This window comes from Anguilla anguilla, chromosome 5 (genome assembly GCF_013347855.1).
Source record: "Anguilla anguilla isolate fAngAng1 chromosome 5, fAngAng1.pri, whole genome shotgun sequence".
Classification (NCBI taxonomy): domain Eukaryota; kingdom Metazoa; phylum Chordata; class Actinopteri; order Anguilliformes; family Anguillidae; genus Anguilla; species Anguilla anguilla.
Genome location: NC_049205.1, coordinates 6,135,470 through 6,153,064, shown reverse-complemented (window position 1 = coordinate 6,153,064; position 17,595 = coordinate 6,135,470). Strand labels below are relative to the sequence as shown.

General features: G+C 41.8%; 2 protein-coding genes across 4 annotated transcripts; both read right to left on the bottom strand.

Moving 5' to 3' along the window:
• Positions 1-3,429: 3,429 nt before the first annotated feature.
• LOC118226783 lies at positions 3,430-11,334 on the bottom strand. Of its 2 annotated transcripts, XM_035416675.1 has the most exons (3): positions 9,362-10,128; positions 6,498-6,702; positions 3,430-4,901 (listed from the first exon to the last, which is right to left on the bottom strand). In XM_035416675.1, exons 2-3 carry the CDS (start codon positions 6,697-6,699, stop codon positions 4,039-4,041), a joined length of 1,065 nt encoding a protein of 354 aa, XP_035272566.1. In that variant the 5' UTR covers positions 6,700-6,702; positions 9,362-10,128; the 3' UTR covers positions 3,430-4,038. The 2 variants fall into 2 exon arrangements, with proteins under 2 accessions (XP_035272566.1, XP_035272567.1); XM_035416676.1 differs by lacking the exons at positions 6,498-6,702; positions 9,362-10,128 and adding an exon at positions 11,194-11,334.
• A 2,244-nt stretch (positions 11,335-13,578) lies between these two features.
• LOC118228096 (protein YIPF5-like) lies at positions 13,579-17,569 on the bottom strand. 2 transcript variants are annotated; one of them, XM_035419360.1, is made up of 6 exons: positions 16,424-17,569; positions 16,070-16,180; positions 15,829-15,989; positions 15,208-15,353; positions 14,651-14,832; positions 13,579-14,312 (listed from the first exon to the last, which is right to left on the bottom strand). In XM_035419360.1, exons 2-6 carry the CDS (start codon positions 16,174-16,176, stop codon positions 14,150-14,152), a joined length of 759 nt encoding a protein of 252 aa, XP_035275251.1. In that variant the 5' UTR covers positions 16,177-16,180; positions 16,424-17,569; the 3' UTR covers positions 13,579-14,149. The 2 variants fall into 2 exon arrangements, with proteins under 2 accessions (XP_035275251.1, XP_035275252.1); XM_035419361.1 differs by having other exon boundaries at positions 16,070-16,177.
• Positions 17,570-17,595: the final 26 nt, after the last annotated feature.

Here is a 17,595-nt window from a genome sequence, read left to right as displayed (position 1 = left end):
GCTGCGTTGGGAACATTGAATCCAATTATACGTGTGGATATGTACTGAAGCAATGCAGATTAAGTACCTTGCTCAAGGGTCCAACGGCAGTGTCCTAGCAGGGAATTGAACCTTTAAAACTTTAGGTTACAAGTCCAACTCCTTACCCATTATACTACACTGCCACCACTTGGGTTCAGAGTCTGGAGGCAGGATCGCAGCTGGCTGTAGTACGAAGTTGTCAACCTCCCAGACATCAATTATGGGAAAAAGGAGACAAGTGTAAAAAAATAAAAACAAAAAACAGAAATGATTTCACTGTGTAAATATTTCCTTTTAATGATTGCACCTGGCCTGGCACACATGTAGCATGGAAGAGCAGTTAATCTACACTACACCATTAGCACACCCTTCTGCAATATCTGACTGACATGTACACTGCAGACATACAATCCATATACAGTGGCACATCCCATCACTTGACCTCTCCTCATCACTTTTTAAGGATGCAAAGCCTATGTCCCTCAATGATGTGCTTGATGTTGCATCCACACGAAATCACTTCACTACGAATCTGCACAACTACTCGTACTTTTATAAGGATCGACAAGAATCAATTTAATATTTGACGCTAAGGTACTTTTACGATGAGTCTGCTTTATTCACAAGGCAGGCGTATTCGGCAGTTGGTACTGAGGCCCAGTCTCTTCTGTAGCTTGTGGCTGGGTGTTCCTTTTTTGGCTGTAGGCCTGGTAGGGTGATGCAGCTCTGACAGAGCGTCAGTCTTTTAGGGAAGCGAAATTATGCAGCCTCACTCAAAGACGTTGCACAAGCTAGTTGTGTGGGACAGTTCAGAAAAGGTACTGTATGCATGTACGTATTGGGACAGGTCCAGAGGGGTGGTGTACTTTGAAAACAAATTCACTACGCAAACATGTAGTCCAGACGCATAAGTTCAGATTTCAGCCGTAAGCAGATCCTCGTCCGAAAACAAAAATAAGTTCAGTAGACAAATCAGTTAGTCCTCTAAATCACGTCAAGTAAAAAAAAAAAAAAAAAAAAAACTCGATTCTCGATTCACCACTGTTTTAAGACTCTCCACATTCACCCTCCACACTTCTCTCACAAGGATACTTCACCCCAGCTGAAGGGGATGGGAAGCTCAAATGCTGTTTTTAACAACTCATGTCATGTGGGCGCTTAAATCTGAGCTCTATTAAAGCCGTTGACTTTCGGGGAACGGAGCCATCTATAACAAATATAACGCCCTTCCAACCAGCATTCCTGTGGCCCTGTTACTCTCTGTGCGTGTCATGGTTCTGTGTTTCCGTCTGTTTTTCCTTGTTGGGCCGCCAGATGGCGGCACTTCTGTTTTGTGTCCTGCTCGTTCCCCTGTTAATTATTATTATTGCTTTCAATTATTGTATTATTGTTTCTGATTGTGTCTCGTTGTTCCCACCCTGTCCTGGTTTGATTGTTAATTGTGCCCTCCTATGTCTTGTTGGTTACCAGTCTATTTAAGTTCTTTGTCCCCTTGACTCGACTTCTTGCGTTTCTTTTATGTGTTTGCCTGTGTGTTCCACATGCCTGTACTCTGCCTGCCTGTGTTCTGTTCTGTGTTTTTTTTTTGAGTTTGTTGTTTTGCCCTTCGTGGCCTTATCTGTTCCCTGTTTGTGTTTGCCTTTCTTATTGTAGTAAAGTCCTCATTTGTATCCATCCTTTTGAGTTTCGTTTTTTTTTTTCACTCTGCACTCTCCCAGGAGGGCAAAGGGCAAAGAGAGTTCCCAGAATCCCCCTGGGTTAAACAGACAAGCCAGAAAATAAGAATGGAGGGAGAGGGAGAAGAATTTTGAGGATGAGAGGTGAGAGAGGGAGTGAAATGAAAGACGGGGAGTGAGAGAGGGAGCAGAATTGAGGGTCAGAGGTGAGAGAGGGAGTGGAATGAAGGACAAGGGGTGAGAGAGGGAGTGGAATGAAGGACGGGGAGCGAGAGAGGGAGCAGAATTGAGGGTCAGAGGTGAGAGAGGGAGTGGAATGAAGGATGGGGAGTGAGAGAGGGAGTGGAATGAAGGACGGGGAGTGAGAGAGGGAGTGAAATGAAGGATGGGGAGTGAAAGATGGAGCAGAATTGAGGGTCAAAGGTGAGAGAGGGAGTGGAATGAAGGATGGGGAGTGAGAGAGGGAGCAGAATTGAGGGTCAAAGGTGAGAGAGGGAGTGGAATGAAGAACATCACTTTGAGGGGAAAGGAGACAAATTAAAAAACAGAATAAAGCATGAAATGAGGGTGGAGAGCATCCAAGAGGTACAGAAGTGGGCACCATCTATACCTATGCAGAAAACCGGTTTAGCAAGTTCAAGGTAACAGCCTGAGGGATTGGCTGCATATTTCCGTCCTGAATATAAGTTTTTTCTTTTCTGACCATGAAAGTGTATCATCAGCAGTAGTAACACACACATAAAAACTGATTTTCCGTTTCTGCTGTAAATAAGGTGTGGTACGGTGATGCAGCTCTGACCTTCTGTAGCTGTATTCTTTTAGGGAAGGGAAATCATGCTGTCTTATGTGGGATAGCCATCACTTTTCAACAAAATGTATCCGGGTTTCCATTTGAATGCCTGTACAGCGTTTCACCGACTTTCCACCACAAAAATGTTCACTGGGTTAATGCATGAGCATTTCTAGCCAATGTGAGTGCATGACTGTGCAGTGCGTATCAAGCATGGAAATTACACAGATTATTTAATAATGACTATTTCACATTATACTGAAAGTCAGTGTGCAGAAAGCTGCATGAAGCTGAGCCTCATTTTATCATATGGACAATATTGATACAGTATATTCAGTGAGTAAATTCAAAGGACAAATATTTAGAGAAATAAGAGCCACCATCTTTGAGGAGGCAAATGTTAACTTTAGTAAATCTCAATGTGAATAATGCTGCCACCTAGTGGTCAACCTGACAAACAGTTGACCACAGAGACACAAGACATTCTACACCAGTGGTGTCAAACTGGTTCCATCGGGGGCAAAACGTTTTTGTATTTTACTAAAGACTGCGGCGGGGTGATTTCACTATATAGTGTATAATTAACAAGCAAAGGGAGAGCTAATAAGGGAAATGAGCTGGTGTAGAGCTTGGTTGAAATGAAAACCTGCATGTTCTCGGGCCTCGATGGAACACGGTTTGACACCTGTGTTCTACACGTTCGACTCTTTGACCCACTAAAAGATGAACACGCTCAGGACGTGTTAGCCATTTTCCTAAAGCTGTAGCATTAAGAACTTCCTTTACTGGAAGTGAGCGGCCTAGCCAAAACCATGAAAAATATCCCCATACCAAGGGGTGGCCAGATACTTCTGGTCATATAGTGTACATAGTAATCAGGAAATATTCAAAACCTTTTACAAATCTGATACCCTTTTATCTAATGGGAGACCATGGACACAATCGTTTGCAAACAATTTATTTTACCAAGCTCTTCAAAACATCACCAACACCCAAACAATTACATCATTTTGTCCAGCAGTAGCTGCAACACATTCTGACATCTTGTAGAAAAACATATACTGACAAATGAAAGCATGGTTACACTTTAAAGAATTACTAGATCACACAGAAGTTGATTTATTAGAGAGCATACAATTAGAAACATATGCGGTGGTTACAAATTTTCTCTAATATACATTTAAATAACTAATTTGGAAATAAAACTTCCTGAACTGATTTTTGGTAATTTCCAGAATTATTATTATTATTATTATTATTATTATTATTATTATTATTCAGCCAATGCCAATGTACCCAGAGTAAACGTATTCCCACAACCGAAAGTTGAAAGCAAAGCAACATATCTACTGAGCTTCAAGAGTTTGAAATAAACAACTTGAATTTATATTGATGATAAAAATCACTTATGAAAGAAACTCATTTTGTAACAACATAATTAGCTGTTCTGACATGAAGCATTTCAAAATTCTAACACTAAGGCAGAAAGGAGGCTTCTATTCTGAACTGGTCCACTTGCAACTGCAATTGATGGCGGACTCCTAACATCCATTAACGAAAAGTTGCACCTGCATTTGTCAGGTCATTCACAAAGTCACGTAACGGGCTTGACCTCTGGGGATCCAGGTGCCTCAACATTAGTTGTACTCCAGTTTCAGTTGTGTGAAACTGAGGAATAAGATTTGGGTTTTCAGAAAACCATCTTTCAGCCGCCAGTGGGTCCAGATAAACGCGATGCGTATTTATCCATTCTATCTTCCAACGGAGAATATCCAACACGTGTTGGGTATACACATTATTTTTCTTCAGACGAAACAAATTCATGTAGTCAACAGCACTGTCCCTGATGGTTTTTGTCATGTATGCAAACAGGATATTGTTGATTGGCACATATGCCACATCGTAAGGAATGTGTACCACCCAGGTGCTAATGTTTCGTCTCTGAGCAGCGGTCAGGTTGATGTGATCACCGTCTGGGGCGTGCCCTTGAAAGGCATCACTAACTCGGCTGTTCGGAATACGGCCAACCAGCGTCACTCTGTCATCGCCTGTGACGTGACTTTTAATGAACTCATCGATTATGGACCCATATAGCCCCAGCAGGGCGTTGTTGAAAACATGTTCTCCCCGGTTAGACCTTTGCTCCTGCTTCACATCTCTGGCCAGGTCTATACCACGTTCTCTCAGTTTATCCCTTAGTGCCTCGAAAGACGCGGTAAGGTTTTCGCGTAAATCGGCACCTGACTTGGCTGCATTAGTTACTTTGATGGCGGCACTCGCCCCTGGTTTTTGTACTGCCTGTATAATGAAGTCGTTTATGTCTCTGGATACTTTGGCGCTGCACCCGATTACTGTCTGGCCTTCGTGGTTCTGAAGGATGGACCCTGGCTTCAGTTGATGGATTCCAGCTAACTCTGGATAGAAACAGAGACATTTCATGATATTCTTAACCTGTAGCCCAACAAAATGCATGCATTTTGCTATCCTTTTACTATAGCTTTAGAAGCAATGGTTGTTTTATTAGTAGTAGCAGCAATATAGTCATGTTGGCAGTAGTGCCTAATAGTAGTAGCAACAGCAGCAGTGGCAGTAGTACTGGCATCAGTGCAGATGTAGCAATAGCAATAGTAATAGTAATAGTAGTACCTCAATGATGCCCGAAGCCTTTTGCTCTGATAAATATGTGATACCAGCTGATTAGAAGGAGTCAATTGTGACATTAACCTTGGTACATGTTGAGCAATTGTTAGCTATGGTCAAATTGATTAGGCTAGTATTTGTGTAAGATTCGCAAGCTAGCATCTTGCCCTGAAACAATCATAGCCTAACTATTACACTGAGGAAGTAAGCAGCTTGGAGTTACATAAACGAAGAACATGTAGTTTGTTTTGACGCTTACTTCCAAGCATTACAGAATCGTTTAAAGGGTCTCTGGCATGACTCTGGCCTACACTGCAGCCAACAGAACAGCCCCTTCCTACCTACAGGATATAATTCAGCCCTACACGCCAGCTCGACCACTCTGCTCTGCTGCAGCTGGGCGCCTTGCACTTCTGCCATCCGGGTGAACGTTTTTTGTCTGTCCCAATCACTGAGCTTCTCCATCCTAGCTCCCCAAGGATGGAACAAACTCCCCATTCTTCTACGAACCACACAGTCACTGCCCATTTGTCACCATGGTCTGAAGACCCATCTCTTCTGACTGTACCCTGAATAACTCTTAACACTACTCCTCTGCAGGGTAACTCCCAAACTAGTATCACTCTTACCTTACTCTTAGTATCACTTGTACCTTGATCTTTTAGCACCTTTATATTGCACTTGTATCTTCACCCAGAACTTTTGTTGCACTTGTATCATCATCTTTATGTCAAAGCTCTTCATCATATCTCTCATAATCATGCCTCGGTTCTAGTTTGACTTGCCATAACTTTACTGACTTATGCTTACATGTATGATTCAGCCTATACTTCATATATGAACTAGACTTAATGTTCATGCTTATGAATAACTGAAACTTAAGAATATTCTCTAGTTATTCCAGTGACTTTTGGTATGCACTTATTGTACGTCCCTTTGGATAAAAGCATCTCCCAAATAAAATGTAATGTAACTATACACTTCTGCTAACCACTAGTGCCCTTTTGAACAGTCTGTAACACCCTTGTTTTTCTGCTTCCTCAATTTAGGGGGATTTTTTCCATTTACGCACAAGTGCTACATAAGGAGTTTGTATTCGCCTCCTCCCCCAACGTTATTTTGCATGGGTAAGTGTAAAGCATCTCTCCATGCTACATGTAATAAAAAAAGCCTTACAGCCCAAAACATTTTCCATAACAGTAGCAGTAGTAGTAATACCAGATATAGTAGCAGTATGGGAGAAAGGGTGTTATATGCAGTAACTGATTTGAACCAATCACTGTGAACTGCAATGGAGAGCAAAATCTTTTGATTGGTTCAAACAATTGAGTAACAAATCAAAGAAATCGACCATCTCACCCATTACGTACCTAGAAAGTCCTTATAGCCCTTGGCCTCTGCAGTCTTTAGGTCTCCCAGGAGCAGAGCAATGAAGCCGTCCACCATGTCGGCGGAAGTGCCCACCAAGGGCACGTCGTTCACGAATCCCACCCACAGTTCAATCGGAGGGTTGGTTCCCATCAACGGTTCTTTCGGTGGGTGGGGTGACATCTCGACCCCAGAGTCAGCCATGTCCTAATGAGATATAAAAGGGATTTTTTAATCACAGTTGCAGCATCTAAAAAGATGGTAATTAATGATACCACTTCTAACATCTTGTTCCTGGTTTGTGACCTACCTTAAGGTATAGAACCCAGTTCCTTTTAGGTATTAAAGACATCCAAGAGAGTAATCGTAATCATCATTATCATCATCATAATGATTTGATAAATTGGCACAAGAGGTAATTATTTGTGTTTTTTGTTTTGTTACTTCTACTGGACCAGTTATAAACACAATACATGTGTAGCCACACCAGTTCAGCTGTTTGTTTGATTTAATGTGATCTTGCCTAAGGTTCCCTCTACTTGAGTTATGTGCATCATTCTGCCTTTCTGAAACTGCATATTCATAAATATGGACATATTGTAATTCCATACGGTTTTTAAACTTGTTACTTTTTATTTCTGAAATGATAAGCAGAGGATTTCTTACCTGTAATGTGCAAATGTTACAGGGGATATACAATAAAGGTTTATAACCCCTGTATGTCATATCCCCCCACCCCCACGATGCAGATGTTCAAGTTTTCTAAAAAATGTATCCTAAATGATTTCTTACCTTCTGCAAATGTTACGGTGAAATAGGTTATTCAGATGAAAAATGCTGTAATGCTGCTGGAAACTTCTTTGAACAATATTTAAATCTAAACAGTTGCTGTCTTGGAGCTTTGAAATAGTACTCTTCTCCGACAATATATATATACAAACTTCACAGTTCACTCGCAAATCACAAAATCCTTTTTCTGATAAAATATTAGTCTGTCACAATCGCAAAAGTGATTGTTGGAGAGAGGAGGGGAAAAGCCTTCTATTGTAATTTTACAGCTTTCAATTGACAATCAAATGTCAAAATAATTTTTTTGTCTAAGTCAAGGTTCAAAATTAAAATAATGTTGGTAAACTATTCTTCACAAATGAAAATGTCCAAGTTTCTTGCCTGCTGCATTGAGTTCGTTGAGCAACTGAGATCTTTTGGGAACTTTAACTACCTTGTGCTGCTCTTATATTTTTTACCGAGAAAATAAGGAAGTAGATTTCTGAATGCTGTCTCATGAGGCGATGATGATTTGCATGAGATCGCAGCTGATTGCCATTTTTTCAGAGTGATTTGGTTTCTGCAGAAATTATGAGTCAGTCTGATAATATAAATTTCCCTCTCTTGACTTGTAGAATGTTTCCCACTGAGCAAAGATACGTCCAAAGTACGCCTTTGTCGCACGTTGACGTCCACAGGACCTCTCTACAAGGTCGAAATTTTTTTAAATTTCCTCGTTATACCAATTCCCCGTGTGTATTTTCTCGTTATACCAATTAGCCGGTGTGTATTACCGTCTTGGTCGATGCGCTATTCTCCGTTGGTCTGGGGAGAGTACCGCCGCTGGGGATTGAACCCGTGTCACTGCGGCAGTAGGTGAGCGCGTATACCGCTGCACTACGTCTATTAGATTTCTGTAGACCTTTCTGTAGACATTTAGCTAGTTTAGATAGGATTTATTGTGCGGAAGGCATTTACCTTCTACCAAAGGAGTTACATGCTTTACAGTGTAAGCTATTTAAATGCTGTTATTACACTCACTCTCTCGCGCGCGCTCTCTCTCTATCTCTCCAGTAATAATATGTTGTTAATAAATTATACATATTATTTATTTGTTTATTCACAAATAAAAAAAATTTCATTAATCACGTGTCGATTTCCGGAACCTGTCTTGCACGTCCACAGACGTCCAAAATATCTCCTAGCCAGACGTTCAAATATTGAACTGCATGTCTACAGAGGGGTCATATTCAGACGTCCAGATATTGAACCTGATTTGCACATCGAGCAGACATACAGATGTGGTCCTGGACCGACCGACGCAAAATAGGCATGATCTGCACGTCTGGCAGAAGTCTCATGTTTGCTGGGTGCCAGCAATTTAGATGTCATTTGTACACCCACCTAAAGTATGGTGTAAAATTTCTTCGTCGCTCCTACGAGCTGGAAGCGGGCCAGAGCAAATAACTTCCCGACACATATTTTTAGCCACTGCACACACCGATACAACATTATTTTTGGTGACCTCTGATTGCCTCAATCGGATGTCGTTTGTGCCGAAGTGGATAACAATCCTAGAGTATTTACGTTTACTTTTAGCCAGCACTTTTAAATATGCCTCAATGTCGGTGGCTCTGGCACCAGGAATACACTGTACTATGGTCCCTGGTGTGTCTAATCTCACGTTTCTCAAAATACTATCCCCTATGATCAGGGCTTTCTCAGTAGGTGTGTTACCGAGTGGGGAATATCGGTTGGAAACGCGAGTTGGGTGGTGCTCGGCGGCCCTGGGGCGGCAACTATGTTTCTTTGGTACCGTGATAAAATCGTCCTGCAGCGAGGACACTGGCGGCGGAGAAACACTCGCATCTAAACTAGCATCCGGCTCGGGTAAAAGGGAGTCTAAGAAAGTCTCACTCTCCTGAATCTGATATAAAGTCCGGATGCGCGTCTCTAACTCAGCTATTTTCTGTGCCGATTCTAAATTAAGCTGAGTACAAGCTTAGTACAAGTACCATTACTTGTAAAATTGGCAGCAGAGCTAAGACTAAACATGCAACAAACTGTGCAGGGAATGGAAGCCATGATGCGCTCTTACCGTATTTTCTTTAGTTGTTCGCTTCGTTCGATTTACAATTTACTTTGGCGAGTAATCCGGGGAAAGTAGTATATGATGCTTACTTAGGTTTTGGTTAAACACAAAAGCCCAAGATAGTCGATACACACTTGAAAGCACGATATTAGCCTGTAACTAAGTTTTTCGAACTCCTCGCTGTTTCAACCACAAACAGGAAGCAGCAAAGCCAAACAGCCCAAATATGTGATACCAGCTGATTGGAAGGAGTCAATGTTGACATTAACCTTGGTGTGTGTGGAGCAATTGTTAGCTACGGTAAAAGTGCTTATGAAGCTAGAATTTGTATGAGATTCGCAAGCTAGCATCTTGCCCTGAAACAATCATAGCCTAGTTATTACACTGAGGAAGTAAGCAGCTTGGAGTTACATTAACGAAGAACATGTAGTTTGTTTTGACGCGTACTTCCTAGCATTACAGAATCGTTCAAAAGTTCAAATTCCTGACTCTGACCTACACTGCAGCCAACAGAACAGCCCCTTCCCACCTACAGGACATAATTCAGCCCTACACGCCAGCTCGACCACTCTGCTCAGCTGCAGCGGGGACACTTGCACTTCTGCCATCCGGGTGAACGGTTTATGTCCATACCGATCACTGAGCTTCTCCATCCTAGCTCGCCAAGGATGGAATAAATGCCCCATTCTTCTACGAACCACACAGTCACTGCCCATTTTCTACCATGGTTTGAAGACCCATCTCTTCTGACTGTACCTTGAGTAACTGTTAACACGACTCCTCTGCAGGTTTACTCCCAACCTATTATCACTCTTACATCACTTGTACCTTGATCATCTAGCACAGTGGTGTCAAACTCGTGCCATGGAGGGCCGTGTGTATGCAGGTTTTCATTCCAACCAATGAATGCTGCCTCAATTACTCATTCAGCCATATGCGTTTAACTGCATTGAAGCACAGAATATAAGAAATTTTTTATTTAGACAATGCGGGTCACCATAGACGTCGGGTCACCATTGTGCACAAACCTGCATCCCTAATTCAGCAAATAATTTAACTAATTATATAATCAAGATCTGAGGCTGGAATGAAAACCTACATACACACGGCCCTCCATGGCACAAGTTTGACACCACTGATCTAGCACCTTCATATTGCACTTGCATCTTCACCCAGCACTTTTGTTGCACTTGTATGGTCTTTTTTATGTTGTAGCTCTTCATCATATGTCTCGTAATCATTCATCACTTCTGGTTTGACTTGCCATAACTTCACTGACTTAAGCTTACTTTTATGATTCCACCAACGCTTTATATGTGAACTAAATTTATGTTCATGCCTATGGATAACTGACACTCAATAGGAATTTTAATGACCTTCGGAATGCACTTACTGTACGTCCCTTTGGATAAAAGCGTCTGCCAAATAAAATGTAATGTAACTATCCACTTCTGCTAACCGCTAGTGCCCTTTGGACTGCCTAAAACACCCTTGTTTTTCTGCTTCCTCAATTTAGAGGGATTTTTTCATTTATGCACAGGTGCTACATAAGGAGTTTGTATTTGCCTCCTCCCCCAACGTTGTTTTGCATGGCTAAGTGTAGAGCATCTCTCCGTGCTGCATGTAATAAAAAATCCTTACAGCCCAAAACATTTTCCATAACAGTAGCAGTAGTAGTAGTAGTACCAGATATAGTAGCAGTATAGACAAAAGGCTGTCATATGCAGTAACTGATCTGAACCAATCACTGTGAATTGCAATGGAGAGCAAAATATTTTGATTGGTTCAGACAATTGAGTAACAAATCAAAGAAATCATCCATCTCACCCATTACGTACCTAGAAAGCCCTTATAGCCCTTGGCCTCCGCGGCCCTTCGGACTCCCTGGAGCAGAGCAATGAAGCCGTCCACCATGTTGGCGGAAGTGCCCACCAAGGGCACGTGGTTCACGAATCCCACCCACAGTTCTATCGGAGGGTGGGTTCTCCTCAACAGTTCTGTCAATGACATTACTTCTAACATCTGGTTACTGGTTTGTGTCCTACCTTAAGGTTTAGAACCCAGTTCCTTTTAGGTATTAAAGACATCCAAGAGAATAATCATCATCATGTTTTGATAAATTGGCAAAACAGGTAATTATTCATGTTTTATGTTATTTCCTCCGGAGCAATTATAATTCATACATAGCCACACCAGTTCACCTGTTTGTTTGATTCAACGTGAGCCTTCTATCCTAATTGTACAGCTTTCAATTGACAGTCCTGCATTGTCAAATGTCAAAATAAATCTTTTAGTCGAAGCCAAGGTTCAAGACAAAAACATTTGTAAACTATTCTTCACAAATAAAATTGTCCAAGTTTCGTGCCTGCTGCATAAATTTGTTGAGCAACTGAGATCTTTTCGGAACTTTAATTTCCTTGTGTTCTACTTATATTTTTTCCACTAAGAAAATGAGTAAGTAGATTTCTGAGAATGGTTTGCATAAGATCTCAGCTGATTGTTGTTTTATCAGATTGGTTTGGTTTCTGCAGAAATGATAACATGCACTTCCCTCTCCTGACTTGTAGAATGTTTACCAACAATTCAGAAGTCATTTGTACACCCACCTAAAGCATGGTGTGAAATTTCTTGTGTCGTTCAGATATTGCAGAAAGTTGTGCTAACAGCTCATGTTACACTACTCTTCCATGCTGCATCTATAAACCTGTGTTGATTAAAACGACATATTCACACAATGGATATGTAAGACTGGGAACTTTATTGAAGTATGCTGCGTTGGGAACATTGAATCCAATTATACGTGTGGATATGTACTGAAGCAATGCAGATTAAGTACCTTGCTCAAGGGTTCAACGGCAGTGTCCTAGCAGGGAATTGAACCTTTAAAATTTTAGGTTACAAGTCCAACTCCTTACCCATTATACTACACTGCCACCACTTGGGTTCAGAGTCTGGAGGCAGGATCACAGCTGGCTGTAGTACGAAGTTGTCAACCTCCCAGACATCAATTATAGGAAAAAGGAGACAAGTGTAAAAAAATAAAAACAAAAAACAGAAATGATTTCACTGTGTAAATATTTCCTTTTAATGAATGCAGGTTGTGAATGGCACACATGTAGCATGGAAGAGCAGTTAATCTACACTACACCATTAGCACACCCTTCTGCAATATGACTGACATGTACACTGCAGACATACAATCCATATACAGCGGCACGTCCCATCACTTGACCTCTCCTCATCACTTTTTAAGGATGCAAAGCCTATGTCCCTCAAGGATGCTTGATGTTGCATCCACATGAAATCACTTCACTACGAATCTGCACAACTACTACTACTTTTATAAGGATCGACAAGAATCAATTTTATATTTGACGCTAAGGTACTTTTACGATGAGTCTGCTTTATTCACAAGACAGGCGTATTCGGCAGTTGGGACTGAGGCCCTGTATCTTCTGTAGCTTGTGGCTGGGTGTTCCTGTTTTGGCTGTAGGCCTGGTAGGGTGATGCAGCTCTGACAGAGCGTCATTCTTTTAGGGAAGCGAAATTATGCAGCCTCACTCAAAGACGTCACACAAGCTAGTTGTATGGGACGGTTCAGAAAAGGTACTGTATGCATGTACATATAGGGACAGGTCCAGAGTGGTGGTGCAGTTTGAAAACAAATTCATTACTCAAACATGTAGTCCAGACACACAAGTTCAGATTTCAGCCGTAAGCAGATCGTCATCCGAAAATAAGTCAGTAGACAAATCAGTTAGTCCTCTAAAACAGTTAAAAAAAAAAAAAATAAATAAAAAACTCGATTCACCACTGTTTTAAGACTCTCCACACTCACCCTCCACACTTCTCTCATGAGGATACTTCACACCAGCTGAAGGGGATGGGAAGCTCAAATGCTGTTTTTAACAACTCATGTCATGTGGGTGCTTAAATCTGAGCTATATTAAAGCTGTTGACTTTCAGGGAGCGGATCCATCTATAACTTTGTTGTCCCACATGTCCAGCCAATGAATACATTCATACAGTACCAGCCCTCCAATTAACATTTCCAAACAGTATCTGCCAGGAATTACACCGGACACTCCCTACTCCTGCTGAGAACAAACCGTTTGTTTCACAGCAGTGTGGTAACTCAGACATGACCCGGTCGCCGGGCCAACCCTACATTTGTGGCAAGTTTCTCAATCAACTGAGTCATTCAGAAACCACCAAAAGTGAAATACATTTAGACATATTTTTTTAATAAATAAAGTATGCAACATATCCCTAAACACGTGAATGATAGTTTAAATGATGACAATGATTTCATTTTGGCAACTGTGTAAAGACAGGTCATCTGTCTAGTGGCACTTTTGTTACAACACAAATTTCTGTTTGTGAAGTTAACATCGTTAATTTTAAATGGGCCTTCTCACACCATCTTGGCGATATCGCACTTTGTGTTGCCGTGACGAACACTGATGTTTTCCAGTTCCGTACGCCACTCCGGATCAGAGCGTTGGCAGCATGAGCGTCACTGGGGCGGCAGTGTAGTATAATGGGGAAGGAGCCGGTCTTGCACCGTAAAGGTCACAGGGTCGATTCCCGGGTAGAGCACTGCTGTTGCACCCTTGAGCAAGGTGCTTAACCTGCATTGCTTCAGTATACACCAGCTGTATAAATTGATGCAATATAAATGCTATGTAACAAGTTGTGTAAATCGGCTCTGGATGAGAGCGTCTGCTAAATGCCTGTAATGTAATGTTATGATGCAAACTGCAGGCCACAGAGTTGAAGGCAATGGAGGGAGTCTCAGAAGACGGTGAGCAGGGCGAAGACTCCGTACAGCAGCGCGCAGGGGTACGCCACCAGGAGCTGCTGTCCTTCCATTGCCAGTGTGGAGATGAAGATCTTGGATGCCGACAGGCTGCACCAGCCAATAACCAGGAGGGCAAAGAGAGTTCCCAGAATCCCCCTGGGTTAAACAGACAAGCCAGAAAAGAAGAATGGAAGGAGAGCGAGAAGAAGTTTGAGGATGAGAGATGAGAGAGGGAGTGAAATGAAAGACGGGGAGTGAGAGAGGGAGCAGAATTGAAGGTCAGAGGTGAGAGAGGGAGTGGAATGAAGGATGGGGAGTGAGAGAGGAAGTGGAATGAAGGATGGGGAGTGAGAGAGGGAGCAGAATTGAGGGTCAGAGGTGAGAGAGGGAGTGGAATGAAGGATGGGAAGTGAGAGAGGGAGTGGAATGAAGGGTCAGAGGTGAGAGAGGGAGCGGAATGAAGGACGGGGAGTGAGAGAGGCTGACGGACTCACTGAAGGGAGAAGAAGATGGCGAAGGTGGAGAGGCCCACCATGGGGAGGAGGCAATACCCGAGGACGCTGGCCACACAGCCGTAAGACACGGCCACCAGGCTCATCAAGTTCAGCAGCGTGTACATGCCCAGGCAGCCCATGGCACTGATACCGTACACATAGCCGAAATGGATCTTCCCAGCCTGGAACACAAGCATAAGCACGCACACACACAGACATACATATATCATACACACACACACACACACACACACAGATATCACACACGCACACACACACAGACACACACACAGACACACACACACAAAACACAGATATCATACACACACACGCACACACACACACACAGATATCATACATACAAAGAGAGAAATTATACGCATAGCCAAAATGGATCTTCCCAGTTCAGAACACATGCATACATGCCCGCACAAGCATACACACATAAACACCCACACAACACCCACACGCACACACACACACACACGCACACACACACAAATAGTTGCAAAGGGTTCATAGGTGGTGGTTTATGTCACAGTATGACGCACACATACCATCAGTAGTGTTGCACCTAGAGCAACGCAAAACAGAATTGGTCCGGTCAAATCTGTTTCGTGCATGATGCTGCCATCTGCTTGTTTCAAGGGGTTTAACACTGTCAGAGTCTTCTGCCAGATATGATCGAAGTTAATGCCCAATTCTGTAAAATTCCAAACCGAGTAATGTTAAAGAAATATAATATTTCCCGCTAATATATTATTCAGGAAAAAGCAAATGGACTTAATTTAAAATAAATTAGCCAATAATACTTATTTTATAGACACAACTATTACCCAAAGGTTTTGATGGCCACCACTTCAGTAGAGAGGAAACATAAAGACGTGGGCCATTGCTCAAACTATGGCAGCAATTGACAGTTAACGACAGCAAATCTACTACCATTAATACTGCATCCAGACAGTTCCTGTACACAAAACTGAGATAATTACCATCATAGTAATGATCATAGTAATAATTATAGGCACAGACACTTGTCTTTCACAGGGAATGTGTAATTTAACTTGTTTGTGACATCTTGTCTGTATATGGTCCCATACAGTAGAGCTTGATTGATTGATTGATTGATTAACTGATTGATATTACATTATGGACATAAGCATGACCCTCAGCAGTACCTTCCAGCAATGGAGGCTCATCCTCAAAAGTGTCTGCCCCTGTATAGGCAGCTGTCCCAGTATCCTTTGCAGGTTGGAACATTTGGCCTGTGTAGAGTGGATCGGGAGAGCCCAGACCCATGGAGGGGGCGAAGACACCGGGCGGGGGCACATCATAATCACTAAAAAATCAGACAAAAAGCGAAAAACTATAGCAGCACATGTAGAGCAACACATGTAACTCTAGTACTATGTTGCTTACACGTCTTGGTGGGCAGCGTCCTCATAAACGTAGGCCGGCTGCTCCTGGTCATTGATGTAATATCCCGACTGGTAAAAATCTGGCTCAAACTGCTGAAAGTCCCCCATTCTACTGGGAAAAGTGCACGACGCAAAGTCATCAATAACACTCAGATGCTATTCAGACGCAATGTACTGTGCAAATGCACAGATTGCACTGCAGTTCATAAACTGCCACAAAAAAGGGCAAGGAAATCTCTGAAATTTTGATTATAGTTCAGGCACAAGTGATTGCATCACAGTTTCCAGAGAAAACCAAATGTCAATACAGATCTCCAGTTTTTAAAGCAGAAAAGTAGAGCACAAGAGTACTTACTTGCTGAATTCTCGGCTGTTCTCGGACAGTTGATTATCCTGCGTATTTGGTATCTATCTATATTCAATATATAGACTCGTCTTCAAAATATTAACAAGAGTTGGTCATTTACTGGACAGTTTTCTTAACATTTCCGACAGAAAATTAAGAACAGAGAGACCATGTTTTGTGCTGTAAGGGGAAAGGGGGACCAGTGACCACAGTTGTCGAGACGTTGCACTATAAATAGCTTGCTATATTTGCAAACTATTTATAGGATTAAAGGGTTCATGTAGCAATGGGGGGCTCGTGGTGAAAGCAGAACACTACTAAGACACTAGCTTTTTATTGTATAATTGGGACTCCATCAAAGTATGTTATTCAGATCAGTAGTATCTAAGGCCTTCTATTTTTTTTTTTTTTTTAATGAACTGATACTGAATGATTTCAATCAATGGTTCCCATTTTTTTTATCCATTGCAAACGAACAAAAAAATAAGTAAATAGAAATCAAGGAATAAGCAACAGATGCATCATAATTAAACTTTGTGCACATGAAACACATTAGATGTAACACATTATATGAAATGTATGCATATATGTATGTACGTATATTATTATTATTATTATTATTATTATTTCAAATCATAGTTATTGAAACGCTCGTAATTGACTGTAGTGAGCCAGGATGATAGTTGTGTGTCCTGTCGTATGCAGGAAATGCATTCGTGACAATGTCCAAGGGCCGGCTCCTGGCCAGGCAGTGCTTACTGCAGAAACATCTTGTGGATCACCGGAGGAGGACCAAGAATCGAATTTCCTAGAATCACCGAGGTCGTGGACTGTGACCAAACTGCATTTCAGATGATTCGTAGAAAAGGATGAGCAAAAAAAAAAAAACATATTACATCGTGATATTTAAAAAAAATGGGTTAGAGTTTTAAAATATAATTAATTATTTTTGTGTGTAGGCTACCATGCCACAAGCCATAGCGGTATCACCGACTGTGCAGCTTACAGCTAGAGTAGCACTAAAATAAATAAATAAATAAATAAATAAACATTTTAGATAACATATAAATCTGGATCTTTACATGTGCACTGCCAGTATCTTCTTTCGATACGTTTAATTAAACACTATCCAAGCCAATCCACATGGGGTTTAACCAGCTGACATGCGCAGATGCGACGCA

Excerpts from the sequence above, each read along its gene's own strand:
- LOC118226783 (XM_035416675.1), bottom strand. The coding sequence starts at position 6,699 with ATGGCTGACTCTGGGGTCGAGATGTCACCCCACCCACCGAAAGAACCG. Across the intron at positions 4,902-6,497 it reads GGGCTATAAGGACTTTCTAG|AGTTAGCTGGAATCCATCAA; the intron begins GTACGTAATGGG and ends GTTTCTATCCAG.
- LOC118228096 (XM_035419360.1), bottom strand. The coding sequence starts at position 16,176 with ATGGGGGACTTTCAGCAGTTTGAGCCAGATTTTTACCAGTCGGGATAT. Across the intron at positions 15,990-16,069 it reads GACGCTGCCCACCAAGACGT|TGATTATGATGTGCCCCCGC; the intron begins GTAAGCAACATA and ends CTGATTTTTTAG. Across the intron at positions 14,833-15,207 it reads TAGGTGCAACACTACTGATG|GCTGGGAAGATCCATTTCGG; the intron begins GTATGTGTGCGT and ends CTTGTGTTCCAG.